At 50.2% G+C, this 22,091-nt stretch overlaps 1 protein-coding gene and 1 pseudogene across 6 annotated transcripts; one reads left to right on the top strand and one right to left on the bottom strand.

Annotated features, from left to right (window-relative positions):
• The first annotated feature begins 6,287 nt into the window (after positions 1–6,287).
• Positions 6,288–21,076, top strand: SLC25A19 (solute carrier family 25 member 19). Of its 6 annotated transcripts, none has more exons than XM_054456353.2 (8): positions 6,288–6,783; positions 7,557–7,648; positions 9,339–9,508; positions 9,682–9,837; positions 12,540–12,710; positions 15,787–15,970; positions 16,618–16,748; positions 20,418–21,076. In XM_054456353.2, the coding sequence occupies exons 3-8, from the start codon at positions 9,377–9,379 to the stop codon at positions 20,604–20,606; spliced, it is 963 nt and encodes a 320-aa protein (XP_054312328.1). In that variant the 5' UTR covers positions 6,288–6,783; positions 7,557–7,648; positions 9,339–9,376; the 3' UTR covers positions 20,607–21,076. The 6 variants fall into 6 exon arrangements, with proteins under 6 accessions (XP_054312328.1, XP_054312326.1, XP_054312329.1 ...); XM_054456351.2 differs by having other exon boundaries at positions 6,689–6,783; positions 7,557–7,652; XM_054456354.2 differs by having other exon boundaries at positions 6,689–6,783; positions 7,557–7,770.
• A 222-nt stretch (positions 21,077–21,298) lies between these two features.
• Positions 21,299–22,008, bottom strand: LOC129016723 (uncharacterized; annotated as a pseudogene).
• Between the last annotated feature and the right edge of the window lie 83 nt (positions 22,009–22,091).

Below are 22,091 nucleotides of genomic sequence, written 5' to 3'. Positions count from 1 at the left end.
CACAATGAAATGTTATTCAGCACCAAAAAGAAACACACTATCAGGCCAGGAGAAATTGTGGAAAAACCTTAGCTGCATATTGCTGAGTGAAAGAAAGTCAGATCCAAGAGGGCAAGAATTCTGATTGGTTCACTGCTGAGTCTCCAACATCTAAAACAGTGTCTGGCCAAAACAGGCCCTCAATATTAGATGAGTTTTTTTTTGTTTTTTTTTTTAAGTCCAGGCATATGGTGGCTCAAACCCTTGATCCCAGCAGTTTGGGAGGCTGAAGCGAGGTGATTACTTAAGGCCAGGAGCTCGAGACCAGCCTGGACAACATAGTGAGACTCCATCTCCATTAAAAAAAAAAAAAAAAAAAAAAAAGACTGGGCGCAGTGGCTCACGCCTGTAATCCCAGCACTTTGGGAGGCTGAGGCAGGTGGATCATGAGGTCAGGAGATCCAGACTATCCTGGCTAACACGGTGAAACCCCGTCTCTACTAAAGATACAAAAAATTAGCTGGGCGTGGTGGCAGGCGCCTGTAGTCCTAGCTACTCGGGAGACTGAGGGAGGAGAATGGCATGAACCCGGGAGGCGGAGCTTGCAGTGAGCCGAGATCGCAGCCACTGCACTCCAGGCTGGGCGACAGAGTGACAGAATGAGACTCCGTCTCAAAAAAAAAAAAAGAAGAAAAGAAAAAAGAGGCCCTTCATCTTATCCTGACTGAAAAGAAGGTAGAAAGAAGCAAGGGTATCCTGGGATCATCAGCTAAGATATCTCCAGTTCAGTCTGGTCCCTGAAAGTGTGGGCCACTAACCAAAATGCTTATCCCTAGGCCCCACCCCAGACCTGCTTGATCAGGATAAGTGTCCCTAGGTAGGAGGTAATCCGCATTTTAAAATAAGCATCTGGCCAGGCACGGTGGCTCACGCCTGTAATCTCAACACTTTGGGAGGCTGACCCAAACAGATTGCTTGAGCCCACGAGTTTTAAGACTAGCCCGGGCAACATGGCAAAACGCCATCTCTACAAAAATACAGAAAATTAGCTGGGCATTGTGGCATACACCTGTGGTCCCAGCTACCCAAGAGGCTGAGGTGGGACTGCTTGAGCCTAGGAGGTGGAGCTTACAGTGAGCCGAGATCGAGCCACTGCACTGCAGCCTGCGCAACAGAGTGGGACCCCATCTCAAACAAAAAATAAAAAACAAACAAAAAAATAAAACAAGCATACAGTGATTCTTGTATCAGCTGAAACTGAGAACCACTTGGGATGTTTACTAAAAATGCAGATTATGGCTGGGTGCAGTGGTTCATGCCTGTAATCCCAGCACTTTGGGAGGCCAAGATGGGCAGATCACGTGAGGTCAGGAGTTCCAGACCAGCCTGGCCAACATGGTGAAACCCCGTGTCTACCAAAAATACAAAAACGAGCCAGGCACGGTGGCACGCGCCTGTAATCCCAGCTACTCGGGAGGCTGAGGCAGGAGAATTGTTTGAACCTGGGAGGCGGAGGTTGCAGCGAGCCGAGATTGCGCCATTGCATTCCAGCCTGGGCGAAAGAGCGAAACTCCGTCTCAAAAAAAAAAAAAAAAAAAAAAAATGCAGATTATATTTTAGAACTGTGGAGGTGCAGAGGCAGCAAGGCTTGACCTACCCTGTAGTCCAACTCCATCTGTGCAGATGAAGGAACTGCAGCCCAGAGAAGGAAAGTTACTTGCCAGAGACACACAGCAAGTTGCCTTCTGACTTTCAGGCCTCTTACAGAGAGCTGACCAACTCAGTTAGATGTTAAGAGACTCATTTGCCTCAGAAGCATCAGCTCAAGCAGCTGCTAAATACCAACTCTATTTGGTCAAGGCCAAGGAGATATTTACTCCTTCCGAGGAGGCGGGGGAAGTCCAAAGGAGCTTTTTATAGGCCTCTTTAGGGTAAGTGTTGGTGAGGTCACAGAAGGATTCACTTCCCCAAGCTGACGGGAACCATTACTTTCTGGTTTCTCTTTTCATATTTACTAAACATATTTAACTTAAAATGAAATGGCCAAATTTGAAATATATAAAAACTACAATCTGGGTCAGCCCAGGAAAACTAGCATCTACCTCCAATCTCATCTCATCCCAGCCACCAATTTGCCACCTGACCTTGAGGGACTGCAGGCACATCTCCTAGTCCTTCTGGGCCCCGGTCAGATGAAATGGCCTCCATGAATCTTTCCAGTTCTGACCATCTGTGGTGCCCTGGGTCTAAGTCACCCTACAATTAGCCTGTAGTCAAAGGTCCTTCCTGGCTTATCTGCTGATTGGCCTTTGAAGAGGCCCATTCTAAAATGTGGGTTTGCTCTAGTTCAGGAAAACAAAGTAGGGCCAAAGATCTCCTTAGCCAAAGAAATAATCTGGAAAGAGGTTAGCAATCAGTTCACAAACTAACCTGGACAACAGAGATAAAACATGAAGGCTGCACTTGCATGGGGAAATAAGGTAATCCCTAAGCAAGGAGACAGAGGGAGTGAGGGAGGACTGTGCAGCCCGGAAGGCCACAGTGAGGGACACTTTCGACTAGAACAGGAAGTCAAATTTCTTTTTTAGGTTCTGCCCATTATGGGCCAACTTAACATCTTTATTTTTATTTATTTATGTATTTTTGTTTATTTTTGAGATGGAGTCTTGCTCTGTTGTCCAGGCTGGAGTGGAGTGATCTCGGCTCACTGCAACCTCCTCCTCCCAGGTTCAAGTGATTCTCCTGCCTCAGCCTCCTGAGTAGCTGGGATTACAGGTGCCCACCACCACGCCCAGATAATTTTTGTATTTTTAGTAGAGATGGGGTTTCACCATGTTGGCCAGGCTGGTCTCGAACTCCTCACTTCAAGTGATCCACCTGCCTCAGCCACCCAAAGTGCTGGGATACAGGCATGAGTCACTGCACCAAGCCCACCTTAACATTTTTTTTTTTTTTTTTGAGATGGAGTCTCACTCTTGTCACCCAGGCTGGAGTGCAGTGGTGTGATCTCAGCTCACTGCAACCTCCGCCTCCTGGGTTCAAGAGATTCTCCTGCTTCAGCCTCCTGAGTAGCTGGGGTTACAGACACCTGCCACCACGCCCAGCTAATTTTTGTACTTTTAGTAGAGATGGGGTTTCGCCATGTTGGCCAGGTTGGTCTTGAACTTCTGACCTCAGGTGACCCACTCACCTCAGCCTCCCAAAGTGCTGGTATTACAGGCGTCAGCCACCGTGCCTGGCAATATCTTTAACTATCTTTTTCCTGTGTGGACAATGCTTATCATTACTTGCATTGAGTGAAAAAAAAAAAAGGTCATCATTTTGTGTGCACATTAACTGATTTTCAACAAACATGAACAGAGCAATTTAGTGGAGAAAGAATAGACTTTTCAACAAAAACAGAGTTCCATGTACTACGACAATTAAATATCCAAATACAAGAAAAAAAAAAACCTTCAATATCTCATACCAAACAAAAAATAACTAAAAATGGATCAGAGACCTAGATGTAAAACCTAAAACTATGAAATTTCTATTAGAAAACGTAGGAGAAAATCTTTATGACCTTTGACTAGGCAAAGATTTCTTTGGTAAAGGCCAGGCATGGTGGCTTACACCTGTAATCCCAGGACTTTGGGAGACCCAGGAGTTTAAGACCAGCCTGAGTGCATAGGGAGATCCTGTCTCTACCAAAAATTAAGGCCAGGCGTGGTGGCTCATGCCTGTAATCCTAGCACTTTGGGAGGCTGAAGCAGGCAGATCAGCTGAGGTCAGGAGTTCGAGACCAGCCTGGCCAACATGGTGAAACCTCGTCTCTACCAAAAATACAAAAATTAGCTGGACATGATGGCGGGTGCCTGTAATCCCAGCTACTTGGGAGGCTGAGGCTGGAGAATCCCTTGAACCCAGGAGGCACAGGTTGCAGTGAGCCGAGATTGCACCATTGCACTCCAGCCTGGACAACCGAGTGAGACTTTGTCTCAAAAACAACAACAACAACAACAAACAAACAAAAAACACAAGGGACACAGGAAGATGTGGAAACAACTCCATGGGGATGCTATCAGCAAAATCCAGAGTAGGGAAAATGCCACAGCATAAACCACTTAATTTCTTTCTTTTTAAAAATTTATTATTTAGTTTTTGTAGAGATGGAGTCTTGCTATGTTTCCCAGGCTGGAGCACAGTGGCTATTCACAGGCACTATTTTTGCGCAATACAGCTTTGAACTTCTGGGCTCAAGGGATCCTCCTGCCTCAGTCTCCCTAATAGTGGGAATACAGGTGTGCACCCCCAGCCTGGCTCCATCTAGTTTCTTAAAAATATATATAATAAAATAAAACAAAGAAAGGAAAATGAAAGGAAATGAAAGAAAACAAATTTCAAGTAAAAAAAAAGTAAAGTGGAGAAAAACGATAGATTTTTTAAAGGACTTCCAGTTGCAATGTTCAGTTCAGATCTCAACTCTTTTTTCTTTTCTTTGAGGCAGAGTCTCACTCAGTTGTCCAGGCTGGAGTGCAATGGCACGATCTTGGCTCACTGTAACCTCTCCCTCCCAGGTTCAAGTGATCCTCCTGCCTCAGCCTCCCAAGTAGCTGGAATTACAAGCGCCTACCACCATGCCTGGCTAATTTTTGTATTTTTAGTAGAGACGCGGTTTCACATGTTGGTCAGGCTGGTCTTGAACTCCTGACCTCAAGCAATCCACCCACCTCAGCATCCCAGTGCTGGGATTACAGGTGTGAGCCACTGCACCCAACCAAGATCTCAATTCAGACAAACATTTTTGTTTGTTTGTTTTCTGAGCTCTGTCACTTAGAAAAACTTGTGGCTGGGTATGGTGGCTGACGTTTATAATCCCAGCACTTTGGGAGGCCGAGGCGGGCAGATCACGAGGTCAGGAGATCGAGACCACAGTGAAACCCCATCTCTACTAAAAATACAAAAAATTAGCCGAGTGTGGTGGCGGATGCCTGTAGTCCCAGCTACTCGGAGAGGCTGAGGCAGGAGAATGGCGTGAACCCGGGAGGCGGAGCTTGCAGTGACTGCACTCCAGCCTGGGGAACAGAGCGAGACTCCGTCTCAAAAAAAAAAAAAAAAAAAAAAGAAAAGCAAACAACTTGTTTTAAGAAGGACATTTCAGCCAGGCACGGTGGCTCATGCCTGTAATCCCAGAACTTTGGGAGGCCGAGCAGGGTGGATCACTTGAGATCAGGAGTTCAAAACTAGTCTGGCCAACATGATGAAACCCCATCTCTACTAAAACTACAAACATTAGCTGGGTATGGTGGTGCACGCCTGTAGTCCCAGCTACTCAGGAGGCTGAAGGAAGAGAATCACTTGAACCTGGGAGGTGGAGGTTGCAGTGAGCCGAGATCGTGCCACTGCACTCCAGCTTGGGTGACAGAGTGAGACTCTTGCCTCAAAAAAAAAATGTTTGAGACCAGACTGACCAACATGGCGAAACCCCATCTCTACTAAAGATACAAGAAATTAGCTGGGCCTAGTGGTGCACGCGTGTAATCCCAGTTACTCGGGAGGCTGAGGCAGGAGAATCGTGTGAATCCCAGAGGCAAAGGTTGCAGTGAGCTGAGATAGCGCCATTGCACTCCAGCCTGGGCGACAAGAGCAAAACTCTGTCTCAAAAAAAAAAAAAAAAAAAAAAAAAAAAAAAAAAAAAAAAGGACATTTCTTTCATTCAGCGAAGTGTAAACACTAATTCGTATTTGATATTTAAAAAGTTTTTTTTTGGATCGGAGTGACAGTTTTGTGTGTGTATGAAGCATAACGTATACGTATTAAAAAGGGAATGCTTGTCCTTTAAAGACACATATTGAAATATTTACTGGTGAAAACACATGATGGTATTTACTTCAAAATAACGCTGGGCAGCGGGTGCGAAGTAGGTGCAGAAATAGAGGAAACAAGATTGCCCCATGAGGCGCGTAACTGCTGAGGTCGGAGAGCGACTGTACGCGGCTTCATCGGGTTATTCCACTTCTGTGTATCTTGAAATTTTCTACAATAAAAATGTCTTAAAATTGTGCGTCAAAATGATAACACTAATATAAAAATGCAATTAAAAAGTCAGGAGGCAATATGTCGCGCAAAACCGTGACGCTAGTTGTGTGCGGGCGGTAGGATGAGTCATTTCCTCCTTCGTTTCTACATTCTCTGTCTATATACTTTTAATATTACTTTTATAATGAGAAATACTAAAACGCGGGGTGGGGGGGGACACTAGTGTTTTTGCCCTCCCTGTCCCCGAGGGGACTGTTTTCATCTATTCTCTCTCCGACGTCCTCCAGGTTTTTGCTAGGCTTCCTGCCATCTTTACGAAGTTGAGATTATCCGGGTTCTGGCATTAACAGAGTTTGAGGAAAGCAGGTCAAGTTCACCGCGCCCAAACCTTGGACCCTGCCTGCAGGCTGACTTTCGAGCCACACGCCAGAGCATGGCGACCCCTAAGGTCGCAGCCCGGCTTCGCAAGCCACCTCCTTCTAACGCGTCGGTCGCCCTCGCGCGCCCGCGAGCAGCCGGACTACATCTCCCAGGAGGCTGTGCGCCGTCGAGCGGACCTGCCCTTTGTCGCGAAGGACTACATTACCCAGTGATACTTTGCGGGAGGCGGGCGCCAGACCTCAAGCGCACAACCATTGGTCCAGCGTCTGGCGGGGAGCTGCACGGTGATTGGCCCAGGAGCCCGCCAGTTTCGCCCGAGCTCAGTAGAGTTTTGCTGTTAAGACTGCGCGAGGAGCTAGAGAGAGCAGAGCGCGCGGAGCCGGGCCGCACCCGCCGATCCGTGTGAGTAACCTCTACCTCCGTCCTTCTCACTGTCCTCTCGGGGACCTGCACCCTCGCTCCTCAGGGTGGTCGGGAGGAAGCACACGCACCCGGGCGCTCACGAGGGGGCGGGGACTGTGTACACACGTGTCACACCTGACCGGAGAAGCATCTCCAGGGACACCGGCGGCAGAGCCCCGCGCACGCCCTTGAGCACCTGCGCTCCAGGGCGTCCCCTCGGATTCAAGGAGAAAAAACACATCCCGAGGCACACGTGGACACCTAGGTACCCACACGGGGACCTCTGCAGAGCTGCTCAGCTGAGCCCTTGGGCACATGGGCACCCGAACACCGGGAAGAGCTTGCTATGCTCCGGTCTCCTCCTGACAGCGATCCAGGACACCTGCCACTCGGGCTTGCTCCTCCTTCTTGCCCAGATGGGCGGGAAACTGACGCTGCTCAGTGTGACCTGAGCGGTCCCTGGGTAACCCTGGAGAGGTTTTGCCTCTCAGTCGCTTGCCGCGTGTTTAAACTTTCTCATGGGCGCCTGGGGGGGAGTTCCAGGGTGGGTGAGAGGAGAAAAGGAATTGATGTCTGGGGTGGAGGCTGCCATCCTGTAGGCAGTATCTCCCCTCCTCCCCCACCCCCACCCCCACTACTACAAGTATTCAAGAACTAGGGTAATTCTGAAGTGTAGTTTTAGGGATTTTTTTTTTTTTTTTTTTTTTTTTGCCATAACACATTCAAACAGTATAGAATTATTGACAGGTCTACCTTCCTTCTTCCCTTCCCAGCCCTTCTCCCAGTGATCAATTACCAACTACCTGTTGATGTGTGTGTGGTTACAGACTTCTTTCTATGCTTTGTACAACTCTACAGAGCGTATGTAGGTATTACTGTTTTTTTGTTTTTGTTTTCTGTTTTTACAAAAAAGGAAAAAACTACATCTCCTGGAAGGGATGCTTTTTAGCTGAGCTCTGGTGGATGAGAGGAGCTAGCCTTGAAAAAGTGAGTAGGGGCTGAGAGTGGGGATGCATTTCAGACGTAAGAAACTGGAGGAGTAGAAGCAAGGCAATAGATAGGAGTGCTCGCCAAGTTTTCCAGGAACTGGGCAGAAGCAGTCAGACCACTCTGGTAAAATGAGGGAAGGGGAAGAATGGTCCAGAGTGAGGCTGAAGAGGTCAGTAGGTCTGAGTCAGGGGAGCCCAGGAGCGTCATTTTCTTTTTGTTTTGTTTTGTTTTTTTGTTTTTGAGACGGAGTCTCACTCTGTCGCCCAGGCTGGAGTGCAATGGCGCGATTTCGGCTCACTGCAACCTCCGCCTCCCAGGCTCATGTGATTTTCCCTCCTCAGCCTCCCAAGTAACTGGGATTACAGACGCCCGCCACCACACCCAGATAAGTTTTGTATTTTTAGTAGAGGCGGGGTTTCACCATGTTGGCCAGGCTGGTCTTGAACTCCTGACCTCAGGCGATCCACCCGCCTCGGCCTCCCAAAGTGCTGGGATTACAGGCATGAGCCACCGCGCGTGGCCAGGAGCATCATTTGCTAGCGTAGCATGGCCCCACTGTGCTGGGGCGGCCTGAGGTGTGTGCAGGAGGGGAAAGGGAAAGGTGAAGGGGCTCAGGGCCTCAGGGCTCTTCCTTTGGACAGTGGGGGATTGTTAAAGAATCCAATCCCTCTTCTCTAGCCCTGCACGTCCTTCAGTCCCTCAGCGTTACACTTGAGTGGGCTCACTCAGTGAGCAGGAGTTTGCTATAAAGTTGCCAGATGTCTTGGAAAACCAGTTGATCGCTGGGACCAACAATTGCCTATCAAGCCTGTTCATTCAATTCTCAAATATTATTAAGCACTTACCATGATGGGCTCTATTCCAGGAACCGAAAAGTTACGAGTGAACAAATGAGACCAAGGCCGTGTTTCCACGGGCTTACATTCTAGTCAGAAAGAGAGACAAGAAACAAATGTATTGTATAAATAATCCATGGCGTGCCGGGCGCTGCAGCTCATGCATGTAATCTCAACAATTCAGGAGGCTGAGGCAAGAGAATCACTTGAGGCCAGGAGTTCGAGACCAGCCAGGGCAACATTGAGACCTTATCGCTACAAAAATAAAAAAACTTAGCCAGGCCTGCACCTGTAAGTGCCAGCTAATTGGGAGCTGAGGCAAGAGAATCACTTGAGCCCAGGAGTTCAAGGCTACAGTGAGTTATGATGGCACCACTGCATTCCAGCCTGGGCAACAGAGTGAGACCCTGTCTGTAAAAAAGTAAACAAATATGCCATAGTAATAAGTACTGTAAAGAGGAATAAAACAAGTGCTATTTTATTTTATTTTTAAATTTTTGTATTTTTTGTAGAGTTGGGGTTTTGCAGTGTTGCCCAGGCTGGTCTTGAACTCCTGAGCTCAAGCAATCCGCCCACCTCGGCCTCCCAAAGTGCTGGGATACAGGCATGAGCCGCTGCGCCCAGTCCAAAAGTGAGTGCTATTTTAGACAGTCTAGTCGGGGAGGGCTGCTCTGAGGCAGAGACCATGAGAACCTTGCCTCGTGTTTATTCCGTATCTCTTGCATTTAGCTTGATACTGATGGACATTGTGTGGGCCAGAGGCAGGGATGGTTGGCTATGACCCCAAACCAGATGGCAGGAATAACACCAAGTTCCAGGTGGCAGTGGCTGGGTCTGTGTCTGGACTTGTCACTCGGGCGCTGATCAGTCCCTTCGACGTCATCAAGATCCGTTTCCAGGTACTCTTCCCCTTTTTCCATGCAATGGACTGCAGGACAAGTTCAGTCTTTCTTGCAAAAGCAGTTCCTAAAACTTGGAATTCTATCCAGATGAAGGGCTTGCCTTTTCTGAAAGTTCCCCTTCACATTCCAGCCCACCCCGCTGTCCTGACCTTTTTTATTTTGATTCCTAGCTTCAGCATGAGCGCCTGTCTCGCAGTGACCCCAACGCAAAGTACCATGGCATCCTCCAGGCCTCTAGGCAGATTCTGCAGGAGGAGGGGCCAACAGCTTTCTGGAAAGGACACATCCCAGCTCAGATTCTCTCCATAGGCTATGGAGCTGTCCAAGTAGGTGGCAGGGGACCTGGCCAGGCCTCTAGGGTCATGTTGCTCAATGGAGGAGCAGAGGGAGGGTGAGGCAAGCAGGAATGCCGCGCAGGGCAGGACGGAAGAGGCAGGCCCCACGCTTCCCATCTGCCTCACCCGGGAGCCTTCCTGACCAGCAGTACCGTAGGCATTCCCCTCCGCCATGTCCCCGCATCTATCCTGTGTGACTTAGGTGTTGCATCTTGGAGACTGATTTGATGTCATGCCTTCTGTGAGGCTTGGCGAAGGACAGCACTAATGCATTTCAATTTTTGAAATACCACCTTCACATATGTGGTTCATCTGAACTTCACCGCACGGTCACGAGGAGGGCGGGGTAGGTGTCACGTGGCTCTCAGGGAGGAGAAGTCAGCTGTCCGAGGCCACACAGCCTGCACATGGCGGGGCTAGGGTTAGAACTCACGCTTCATTCAGTGGAGCACTAATATAGTCATAGTGCACAGCATGTGATTTTATGCAGTAGATGTGTTAAGAACCAGCCCTGTACAGTGCAAACCACGGGCCAGGCCCCTGTTGGAAGCACTTCACATACACTCTGTCACAGCAGTCCTTAAGGTAGGGGCTGTTGTCCCTTCCATGTCACGCATGAGAAGACTGAGATGGACAGAGCTTACATAATTAACCCCACCAAAGTCACTGGCTAGAAAATGGCAGAGCCACGACCCCCACCTAGGCAGCTAGTGCCAGAGATGTCCCTGCCTACTCTTCCTGTGACATCACAGTGACCGCCCAAGTCAGGTGCTTACTGGCTGGGCATGTGCTGCGATCCTGTCTCTGCACTTGTCTGCAAACAGATATTGCAGCATGACGAAGAAATACAGCAACAGGATAGTCTCAAAAAGCCAGGCGTGGGCCGGACTCAGTGGCTCACACCTGTAATCCCAGCATCTGAGCCCGGGAGGCGGAGGCTGCAGTGAGCCACGATCATGCCACTGCACTTCAGCCTGGGCGACACAGCCAGACCCTGTCTCAAAAAAAGCAAAGAAGCCAGGCCATCTTCAGTTGGCTGAAGCAAGATCTGAGCATAGCCCTGGTATAGTGGCCCACACCTGTAATCCCATCAATTTGGGAGGCTGAGGTGGGAGAATGGCTTGAGCTCAGGAGTTTGAGACCAGCCTGGGCAACATAGGGAGACCTCCTCTCTACTAAAAAAAAAAAAAAAAAAAATTAGCCAGATATGGTGGTACATACCTGTAGTCCCAGCTGTTCCAGAGGCAGGAGAATAATTTGAGCTAGAGAAGCCAAGGCTGTTGTGAACTATGATCGAGCCACTGCACTCCAGCCTGGGCAACTGAGCACGACCTTGCCTCAAAAAGCAAAACAGGGCCAAGCTCGGTGGCTCATGTGTGTAATCCCAGCATTTTGGGAGCCCAAGGCGGGCAGATTGCTTGAGCTCAGGAGTTTGAGACCAGCCTTGGCAACATAGTGAAACCCTGGTTCTACAAAAAATACCCAAATTAGCTGGACATGGTGGCATGCGCCCGTAGTCCCAGCTACTTGAGGGGCTGAGGTGGGAGGATCACTGGAGCCCAGGAGGTTGAGGCTGCAGTGAGCCGTGTTCGTGCCACTGTACTCCAGCCTGGGTTACAGAGAGACACTCTTGTCTCTAAAAATAAAAACAAAAACAAAAAAAGAAAGAAAGATCTGAATGTAAGGGGGTCACCCTGTGGAACATGCTCCCGAAAGAATCTGCCCCAGAAAAGAATGATTCTTGAACAGTGCCGCCACCAGCTGCACTGAAGTGGTCCCTGCAGGAATCAGAGCATGGCTGTCTTTCCCAGTTCTCAGAAAACGAAGTTAGCCAGTGACATTTTCTGATGTACATTGTTCTCATGTATCTTTTTTATTTTTTCTTGAGACGGAGTCTCACTCTGTCGCCCAGGCTGGAGTGCAGTGGCGCGATCTCAGCTTACTGCACCCTCCACCTCCTAGGTTCAAGTGATTCTTCTGCCTCAGCCTCCCAAGTAGCTGGGGTTACAGGCCCATGCCACCACGCCTGGCTAATTTTTGTATTTTTAGTAGAGACAGGGTTCCACCATATTGGCCAGGCTGGTCTCCAACTCGTGACCTCATGATCTGCCCACCTCGGCCTTCCAAAGTGCTGGGATTACAGGCATGGGCCACTGCACCCAGTCTTTTTTTTGAGACTGAGTCTTGCTCTGTCGCCCGGGCTGGAGCGCAGTGGCATGATCTCGACTCAGTGCAGCCTCCGCCTCCCGGGTTCAAGTGATTCTCCTGCCTCAGCCCCCTGAGTACCTGGGACTACAGGTGCCCGCCACCATCCCTGACTAACTTTTGTATTTTTAGTAAAGACAGGGTTTCACTATGTTGACCCGGCTGGTCTCGAACTTCTGACCTCGTGATCTGCCCGCCTTGGCCTCCCAAAGTGCTGGGATTACAGGCGTGAGCCACTGCACCTGACCCCCATATATCTTCTTAACCCTTTGAGTGTCTGACTCTACTCAAGTATCAAATGGCATCTGAGTTTTGCATAGAATGTTACATTTATCATATGCTGTCACTGCTCAAGAAGAATATTTCCTGACCTTTTCCTCGCCCCTCCACCTGGGCCCCAGCCGGGTCACGGGTGATGTATTTGGGGAGTATTTGGTCCTCGCCCTCATCCTTTGGGCTCTCAGTGACTTCTTCACTTACTCTTGCAGTTCTTGTCGTTTGAAATGCTGACGGAGCTGGTCCACAGAGGCAGCGTGTATGATGCCCGGGAATTCTCAGTGCACTTTGTGTGTGGTGGCCTGGCTGCCTGTATGGCCACCCTCACTGTGCACCCTGTGGATGTTCTGCGCACCCGCTTTGCAGCTCAGGGCGAGCCCAAGGTGAGTGGCCAGGGACCAGACCAGGGGAGCCCAAATAAGGAAGGTGTTGTCCCAGGGGTAGCATTCTTTATTTTGTATTTATTTATTTATTTATTTATTTATTTATTTTTGTTTTGTTTTGTTTGAGATGGAGTCTCGCTCTGTTGCCAGGCTGGAGTGCAGTGGTGCAGTCTATTTTTTTCTTTTATTTCATAAACTTTTTTTTAATATATAATTTTTATTTTTATTTTTTTTGAGAGACGGAGTCTCACTCTTATTGCCCAGGCTGGAGTGCAATGGCCAGATCTCGGCTCACTGCAACCTCTGCCTCCTAGGTTCAAGCAGTTCTCCTGCCTCCGCCTCCCAGTAGCTGGGATTACAGGTGCCTGCCATCACGCCCAGCTATTTTTTGTACTTTTAGTAGAGACGGAGTTTCGCCATGTTAGCAGGCTGGTCTTGAACTCCTGACCTGAGGTGATCCACCCGCCTCAGCCTCCCATAGTGCTAGGATTACAGGCATGAGCCACCGCACCTGGCCTATATATATATTTTTTGAGACAGTGTCTTGTTTTGTTGCCTAGGCTGCAGTGCAGTGGCACGATCACTGCTCACTGAAGCCTCGACCTCCTGGGATCAAGTGATCCTTCTGCCTCAGCCTCCCCAGTAGCTGAGACTACACCTGGCTTAAGTTTTGTATTTTTTTAGAGACGGGGTTTCATCATGTTGCCCAGGCTGGTCTCGAACTCTTGAGCTCAAGCCGTCTGCCCGCCTTGGCCTCCCAAAATGCTGGGATTACAGGCATGAGCCACCGCACTTGGCAGAGGTTGAGTTCTTATCCTTGCAGAAAGCAAAGCTGGGAGAGTTTCGGGTTTTCAGTTTGTCTGGCAGTCAGTTTGTAAAACCCATGACTGTGGGCAGCACCGTGCGTGATGCTCTATTTCCCTGCCTCAAAGGAGCTCACAGCCTCCCTGGAAGACAGAACCTACCGGTATGAAACAGAACAAATAATTACCCAGCAGTGGGCTGGATCAAGGACTGCATCTGGGCAAGTGGGACTTGAGAACTTATTGCTGGATTATTATGAGAGTGTCTTTGTTTTTTTGTTTGTTTGGTTGGTTGGTTTTTTGAGACAGTCTCACTTTGTTGCGCAGGCTGGAGTGCAGTGGCGCGATCTCAGCTCACCGTAACCTCTGCCTCCTGGGTTCAAGTGATTCTCCTGTCTCAGCCTCCTGAGTAGCTGGGATCACAGGCACGTGCCACCATGTCCGGCTAATTTTTATATTTTTCGTAGAGACAGGATTTCACGAAGAATTGGGCTGGGCGCGGTGGCTCACGCCTGTAATCCCAGCACTTTGGGAGGCCGAGGCGGGCGGATCACGAGGTCAGGAGATCGAGATCATCCTGGCTAACATGGTGAAACCCCGTCTCTACTAAAAATACAAAAAAAAATTAGCCGGGCGTGGTGGCGGGTGCCTGTACTCCCAGCCACTCGGGAGGCTGAGGCAGGAGAATGGTGTGAACCCGGGAGGCGGAGTTTGCAGTGACCCAAGATCGCGCCACTGCACTCCAGCCTGGGCGACAGAGCAAGACTCCGTCTAAAAAAAATAAAAATAAAAAAATAAATAAATAAATAATTTTTTTTTTTTTAGGCCAGGTGTGGTGGCTTACACCTGTAATACCAACACTCTGGGAGGTGAGGCAGGCAGATCACCTAAGTCAAGAGTTCAAAACCAGCCTGGCCAACATGATGAAACCCCGTCTCTACTAAAAATACAAAAATTAGTTGGGCGTGGTGTCAGGTGCCTATAATCACAGCTACTCGGGGGGCTGAGGCACAACAATCGCTTGAACCTGGGAGGTGGGGGCTGCAGTGAGCCAAGATTGTGCCACTGCACTCCAGCCTAGGCAACATAGCAAGACTTTGTCTCAAAAAAAAAAAAAAAAAAAAAGATAGTAGCATATTACCTCTAGCTTAAACTATTGACATGTTGGATTTTTGATTCTAGAATGATCAGAGAATATCTGGTCATGAAAGTGAGGGGAAGAGACCTGGTTAAAACCTACAAGACTCTCCACCTGCCTTAAGACTAGTCACAACCATATTGTAAACCTGATCTTGAACGATAAAAAATTTTACAACGTATAAGATGTATCAAGGTTACAAAGACAGTTCTTCATGAATTATAATTTAAAAAAATACCAGCCGCTCCCTGATTCCGATCCCCAGAGGCGACTACTTTTAATACTTATAGTTGTTTCTTTGATTATTTCCTTCCATAATTCTAAGTAACATGCTTGGCCGGGTGCAGTGGCTCACACCTGTAATCCCAGCACTTTGGGAGGCCAAGGAGGAAGGATCACCTGAGGTCAGGAGTTCGAGACCAGTTTGGGCAACATAGCAAGACCTCCTCTCTACTTTATTATTTATTTATTTATTTATTTTTGTTTTTGAGACAGAGTCTCCGCCTGTCACCCAGGTTGGAGTGCCGTGGTACAATCTCAGCTCACTGCAACCTCCGCCTCCCAGGTTCAAGCAATTCTTGTGCCTCAGCCTCCCAAGAAGCTGGGATTACAGGCATGAGCCACCACCCCCAGCTAATTTTTGTATTTTTAGTAGAGATGGGCTTTCACCATGATGGCCAGGCTGGTCTCAAACTCCTGTCCTCAAGTGATCTGCCTGCCTCAGCCTCCCCAAAGTGCTGGGATTACAGGCGTGAGCCACCGCGCCCGGCCGCACCTTCCTGTTTTAACAGCTGCACTAGGTTCTTGTGAGCTGGTGTCCCATAATTCATGTAACCATCACTCACAGATGGACATTGCATCTTTAGCTCTTCCCCAGGACGCTGCAGTGACTCTTCGACACACACTTTTGTGCACACCTGTGGATATAACAGTGGTATACATGTGTAGAAGGGGGAGTTTCTGGAAAATGCCATCCTTCGAATCTCTGTCCAGCATTTCCCTTCACCGTCTTCCTGGTAGGAGGAGTCTGGCTCCTGGTAGCTGGTATTTTAGGCGAGGGGACAGAGCTATGATGGGCTGTTCCAGGGCTAAAACCACTTCACTGAGCTCATTCAAAGTGCGTGTGTGTGTCCAGGTCTATAATACGCTGTGCCATGCCGTGGGGACCATGTATAGGAGCGAAGGCCCCCAGGTTTTCTACAAAGGCTTGGCCCCCACCTTGATTGCCATCTTCCCCTACGCCGGGCTGCAGTTCTCCTGTTACAGCTCCTTGAAGCACCTGTACAAGTGGGCCATACCAGCCGAAGGAAAGAAAAATGGTGAGGCAGCCCTCACACGAGAGGAAACCCTCCCACCCCAGCCGCCAGAACGCCCCCTTCCAAATCACGAAGGAGCTAAAGTTCTCCTGTCCGAATCGAAGACCGCGGGTCTCTGTACCTGGCTCTGTAATGTGGCAAACAAAACAACTGCAGCTGCTTGGAGAGGACTTGATTTCTTCCAGCTCCTGCCACACCCATCACTGGCATTACTGAAATTGACTTCCAGTGATTGGTCATGGTTTTCATTTTTGTCAGAAGTCCAAATTGCAAGTTGCTTGTTTTTTGGTTGAGGTTCTTCGGTTGCTCTTTCCAGGCAGGGGGAGGCTGGGGAGGGGTGGGGCATCCTGGTCCCTCTCCAGCCCTGAACTGAGTCATGCTGCAGAGCTTGAGGCCCATGTTGCCTCCAGCTGGGGGACTGCGGCCTCCAGCCCCTCCAGCCCGGATTACTCTGCCAGAAGTGGCTGTGTCTGGCTCTTCTCCCCCTAGATTACATTCCCTTTTGGAATGGGAGGACCAGTGGAGGTCAGATAGAAGTGCGTTTGTGGGGTTTGGTTTGTGGTGGAGGATTAGCCCTGACACCTTTTAAGTTGTCACCCATAGACTGCGTTTCTCTCATCCGTTCTCCCAATCCCACTTCTCTGGTTCAGAGAACCTCCAAAACCTGCTTTGTGGCAGTGGAGCTGGTGTCATCAGCAAGACCCTCACATATCCGCTGGACCTCTTCAAGAAGCGGCTACAGGTTGGAGGGTTCGAGCACGCCAGAGCTGCCTTTGGCCAGGTGAGCCGTTCACTCCCGGGCAGACAGCTCTGACCCTTGCCATCACTGGGCACATGAGGGAACCAGTAGTCACCTCCTACCCATTGGGCAACATCACCCCTGGCCATGGTCCCTTCACCTCCAGTCCATCCCTTGAGATCCCCAAGCATGTGGGAAAGCTGCATGCAAACCCTGGGTCCTGAGCACTGTGGAAGGATCTGGGCCAAAGACATACAGTGTCTACTCTTTTTTTTTTTTTCTTTAAAATAGAGGCAGGGTCTCACTCTGTTTCCCAGGCTGGTCTTGAACACTCCTGACTCCACCTCCCAAAGTGCTGGGATTACAGGTGTGAGCCACTGCACCTAGCACAGTTTCTGCTCTTAAAACATGTCCTGGCCGGGCGTGGTGGCTCATACCTGTAATCCCAGCACTTTGGGAGGCCAAGGCGGACGGATCACGAGGTCAGGAGATCGAGACCATCCTGGCTAACACAGTGAAAGCCCGTCTCTACTAACAAAAAAAAAAATACAAAAAAATTAGCCAGGCGTGGTGGCGGGCACCTGTAGTCCCAGCTACTCGGGAGGCTGAGGCAGGAGAATGGCGTGAACCCAGGAGGCAGAGCTTGCAGTGAGCTGAGATTGCGCCACTGCACTCCAGCCTAGGCAACAGAGCGAGACTCCATCTCAAAAAAAAAAAACATGTCCAGAAGCTGGGTGTGGGCATGGTGGCTCACGCCTGTAATCCCAACATTTTGGGAGGCCGAGGCAAGTGGATCACCTGAGGTCAGGAGTTCCAGACCAGCCTGATCAACATGGTGAAACCCCATTTCTACTAAAAATATAAAAATTAGCTGGGCATGGTGGTGGGCGCCTGTAGTCCCAGCTACTCGGGAGGCTGAAACAGGAGAATCGCTTGAACCTGGGAGGTGGATGTTACAGTGAGCCACAATCCCACCACTGCACTCTAGCCTGGGCAACAGAGCAAGGAAGGTCCCCAGATATTAAAGAACACAGAAAAGGGGTTTTGCTATAGTTGTTCTGGAATGGAGTGAATTTGAGCAACTAAGTTATATATATATGTATGTTTTTGTTTTGTTTTTGTTGTTTTTGTTTTGAAATGGAGTTTTGCTCTTGTTGCCCAGCCTGGAGTACAATGGCGTGATCTCGGCTCACTGCAACCTCTGCCTCCCAGGTTCAAGCGATTCTCCTACCTCAGCCTCCCAAGTAGCTGGGATTATAGGCGCGTGCCACCACGCCCAGCTAATTTTTTGTATTTTTAGTAGAGACAGGGTTTCACCATGTTAGCCAGGCTGGTCTCGAACTCCTGACCTCAGGTGATCCACCTGCCTCGGCCTCCCAAAGTGCTGACATTACAGGCATGAGCCACTGTGCCCAGCCATATATATATATATTTTTTGAGACGGAGTCTCGCTCTTTTGCCCAGGCTGGAGTGCAGTGGCGTGATCTCGGCTCACTGTAGCCTCCGCCTCCCTGGTTCAAGTGATTCTCCTGCCTTAGCCTCTGAGCAGCTGGGATTACAGGCGCCCGCCACCATGTCCTAATTTTTGTATTTTTAGAAGAGACAGGGTTTCACCACATTGGCCAAGGTGGTCTCGAACTCCTGACCTCAGTTGATCCATCTGCCTCAGCCCCCCAAAGTGCTGGGATTACAGGCATGAGCCGCCACACCCGGGCCTAAGTTGTATTTTATGTGCACTAGGAGAGTTGGCCATTCAGAAGCCCCATGCTAGGTCATGTTGTAGTCTTAGTAGTCACTCCTCAGTTGTTCAGATTTTTACATACTCCTTTTCTTTTGGTCAGTGGGTAGGGTTAGGGGTAGGCTAAGGATGGGCAATTCCAGGCCTTTCCCCTCTGTATCCTGGGAACCTGAGATGTGGAGGCGTGAAAAAATATGCCTGACAATGTCAGAGGAGAGGGATGGCATGGAATGGGAGGCAAGATAGGGAGAGAGCATTCCTTCCTTGGGGGAAGAAAAAGAGCTGGGTTTATAGTTATAATGCATTTTCTCTGTAGGAAACTTTAGAAAATTTAGATAGACAAAAAGAAAGACCAAGCCAGCTGCAGTGGATCACGCCTGTGATCCCAACACTTTTGGAGGCCAGAATGGGAAAATCAGTTGAGGCCAGGAGCTTGAAACCAGCCTGGTCAACATAGCAAAACCCTGTCTCTACAAAATAAAAATTAAAAAATTAGCCGGGCATGGTGGTGTGTGCTTGTAGTTCCAGCTACTGGAGAGGCTGAGGCAGGAGAATTGCTTGAGCCCAGGAGTTCGAGGCTGCAGTGAGCTACGATCACACCACTGCACACCATCTTGGGCGACAGAGTGGGACTCTGTCTCAAAAAAAAAAAAAAGACCAAAATCCCTTGTAATTTCACTACCACAGATAACCACATGGAACCTTTCAGTGTAGTTTTATTTCTTTTCATAAATACACGTGTACATTTTAACAAAAATAGGGATACACTGTATACAAGGTTTGTAACCTCCCTTTTCCACTTACCGGCTTGTCCTGAAGGGAGAGTTTGTTTTCTTTTTTTGTTTCTTTTTTTAAATGGGGTATCGCTCTGTTGCCTGGGCTGGTCTCGAAATCCTGGGCTCAAGCGATCCTCCCACTCTCAGCCTCCCAAGTAGCTGGGATTGCAGGCAGGCACCACTGCACCCAGCATGAAGGGACAGTTTGAATTTGGACAGGGAGCGATGGTGAGAGCCCAGGATGACAGAGGGAGGCCTTACTGCTAACAAAGACTAGTGTAATCCAGTTTGGCCGGAGGTGGGAAGGGCACGTGGGAGGACCAGTGGAGGTCAGATCAGGGAGGAAAATCAAGGCCAAATGGTGCAGTGCCTTGAACGGCAGATCCTGGGGTTTGGACTTGATTTCTCATGATGTCGTCACTGGGAGTTACTGCAGCTTTTGGAGGGAAGCCAGGCCTGAGGAGGGCTGTGCCTGGGGATGAACGTCTGGCAGTAGTGTGTGAGGTCAGCTGGAGAGGGTGAGGCTGGAGGCAGGAAGGCCTGGCTGAGAGCTACTGAGGGCTGCCCAAGGGGGATCAGGTGGGGTGCGATGAAGGGTCAGAGACGCCTCTGGGAAGAGGTTCTGGAGCCATTGCTGGATCCTTTGGAGCCACAGGCAGCCGTTCTTCCTGGGCAGGAAGGAGCTCTGTCCAGCTGCTGATTTCTAGGCCTGTCATCTGTTCAGTCTTAACCCAATTGCAGTAGAAAGAATGAGATTAATTTATTTGCTATTTTGAGCTGGGCATGGTTGTCCATGCCTGTAATCCCAGCACACTGGGAGGCTGAAGCGGGTGGATCACCTAAGGTCAGGAGTTCAAGACCAGCCTGGCCAACATGGCGAAACTGCATCTCTACTAAAAATACAAAAAATTAGCCGGGCGTGGTGGTGTGTGCCTGTAATCCCAGCTACTCAGGAGGCTGAGGCAGGAGAATCACTTGAACCTGGGAGGCAGAGGCTGCAATGAGCCAAGATTGTGCCACTGCATTCCAGCCTGGGCAACAGAGTGAGACTCTGCCTCAACAAAAAAATAAAATAATTTGCTATTTTGCATTCATTTCTTTGTCCAGCAAGTACTTCTTCAGAGCTGTGATGTGCCAGGGGCTGTGTTAATGGGAGCAGAGCGGGCATCCATATTTTCATCCCTTTCCTCTCCGCAGGTGCGGAGATACAAGGGCCTCATGGACTGTGCCAAGCAGGTGCTGCAAAAGGAAGGCGCCCTGGGCTTCTTCAAGGGCCTGTCCCCCAGCTTGCTGAAGGCTGCCCTCTCCACGGGCTTCATGTTCTTCTGGTATGAATTCTTCTGTAATGTCTTCCACTGCATGAACAGGACAGCCAGCCAGCGCTGAGCACAGGAAGGACCCCAGGTCTTCCGTGGAGGCAGCCTCCTGAAGGAAGGAAGATTCAGTCTCCACTGAGAGGTGCCGTCTGGCCCTTCCCTGCAGGCCAGCTGCCCCAAGCGGGGTGGCAGCCTTGAACCCACCCAGCTGGGACACCACCAGAAGGTCCAGGGCTCTCCCCATGAGAGAATCAGAGGGAATGCAGGACGTGGTCTACGGTGAACCAACGACACAGTGAGAAGGAGCAGGAAGTTGCTGTTTCTCCTCTGACCAGCCCACACTCCAAAGGAAACAGACGCCATCCTACACCTGTCAGCCCTGTCTGCCAGGAGAACAGAACGCTCCTGGTCTGGATGGGGCTGCTGCTTGAGTGCAGAGGGCTGTGGTAGGCCCTTTGCAGGAGTCAGGTCCCTACACTTGGCCTGTTTTTCCCAACCTATTTAATAGACATTAAAGCTAAACGCACATTCCTTATCTTACTCCATCTCTCCTGGCACATCTGCCTACTCACAAAGTATGAGGGAAAGGACTCCTGCCTTCCTCAAATCCCATGTTCTCCATAGCGGCAGCCCTTGGCAGCTCTGCTTCTAGTGCTGGGGGAGACTCCAGGCTGAGCCAGTCACTTCCTGGGCCCTGGGCCCAGATCTTTGTGTCTGCAGACACACCACCACCCAGGCTGTCCTCTCCCAGGACCGGGCTGGTTATGGCCGTGGGGCTCCATGGAAAGCAGATCCCAGTGCCCGTGCAGGAAGTGGACGGGCCATGCTGTGGGCAGGCGTGGGTGAAGGTGCAGCCTCTCCCCAGTCTACCTCACTGGCTCCTCTTTCACCCAGGGCTGGGTCGGCCTTGCTGGGTGAGGAGCTGTCGGCAGGACAGGTGGCATCAGCGCCCACTGCCTGCTCCTCAGTGCAGAGCATGCTGCGGGTGCATCCTCCCCTGGAGCCCCAGAAGGGCCGTGGCTCTGAAGCAGCCCCACTGATGGAGATGGCGGAAGGAAGGGGCGGGCAGGTAGCCTGGTGAGGGCACAGCTGGTGCCTGGGGTGTTACCAGAGCACAGGGACACCCACAGGCGGAAAGGCAGAGGAGAAACCAGTTCCAGGCTGAGGGGAGGTCTCCATGACCTGCACCCTTCCCTCCACCTGCCCGGCCTGTAGGGGTTGCTCCGACCTGGGGAGCCCTCCATTCTGTCTCCTCTCCAGCCTTGGAAGGAGGCACCCACTGGGAGCCGGCGCTGGCCCTGGCCCTGGCGTGTGGGTCCTGGGCTCCTCCTCGCACCATCCTTGCCTGCCTCTGGTCTGGGATTTTGGGGTCTGTCTGGGCCCTGAATGCTGGGGCTTCCTGGCTCTGGGCTGCTGGTTCCCAAGGTCCAGGCTGCGGCGGGGGCCACGAGGTTGCAGCTGCCTGAATGCATTTTTTATAAAATTTCGTTAAAGTTTCTTCTCTTCATCTCTCCTGCCCATTGGTTTCTTTTGCTGCAGCTGAGCGTTCTCTTCC

Source organism: Pongo pygmaeus, chromosome 19, assembly GCF_028885625.2.
Source record: "Pongo pygmaeus isolate AG05252 chromosome 19, NHGRI_mPonPyg2-v2.0_pri, whole genome shotgun sequence".
Lineage (NCBI taxonomy): Eukaryota > Metazoa > Chordata > Mammalia > Primates > Hominidae > Pongo > Pongo pygmaeus.
This window is presented reverse-complemented; position numbering and strand designations above follow the sequence as displayed.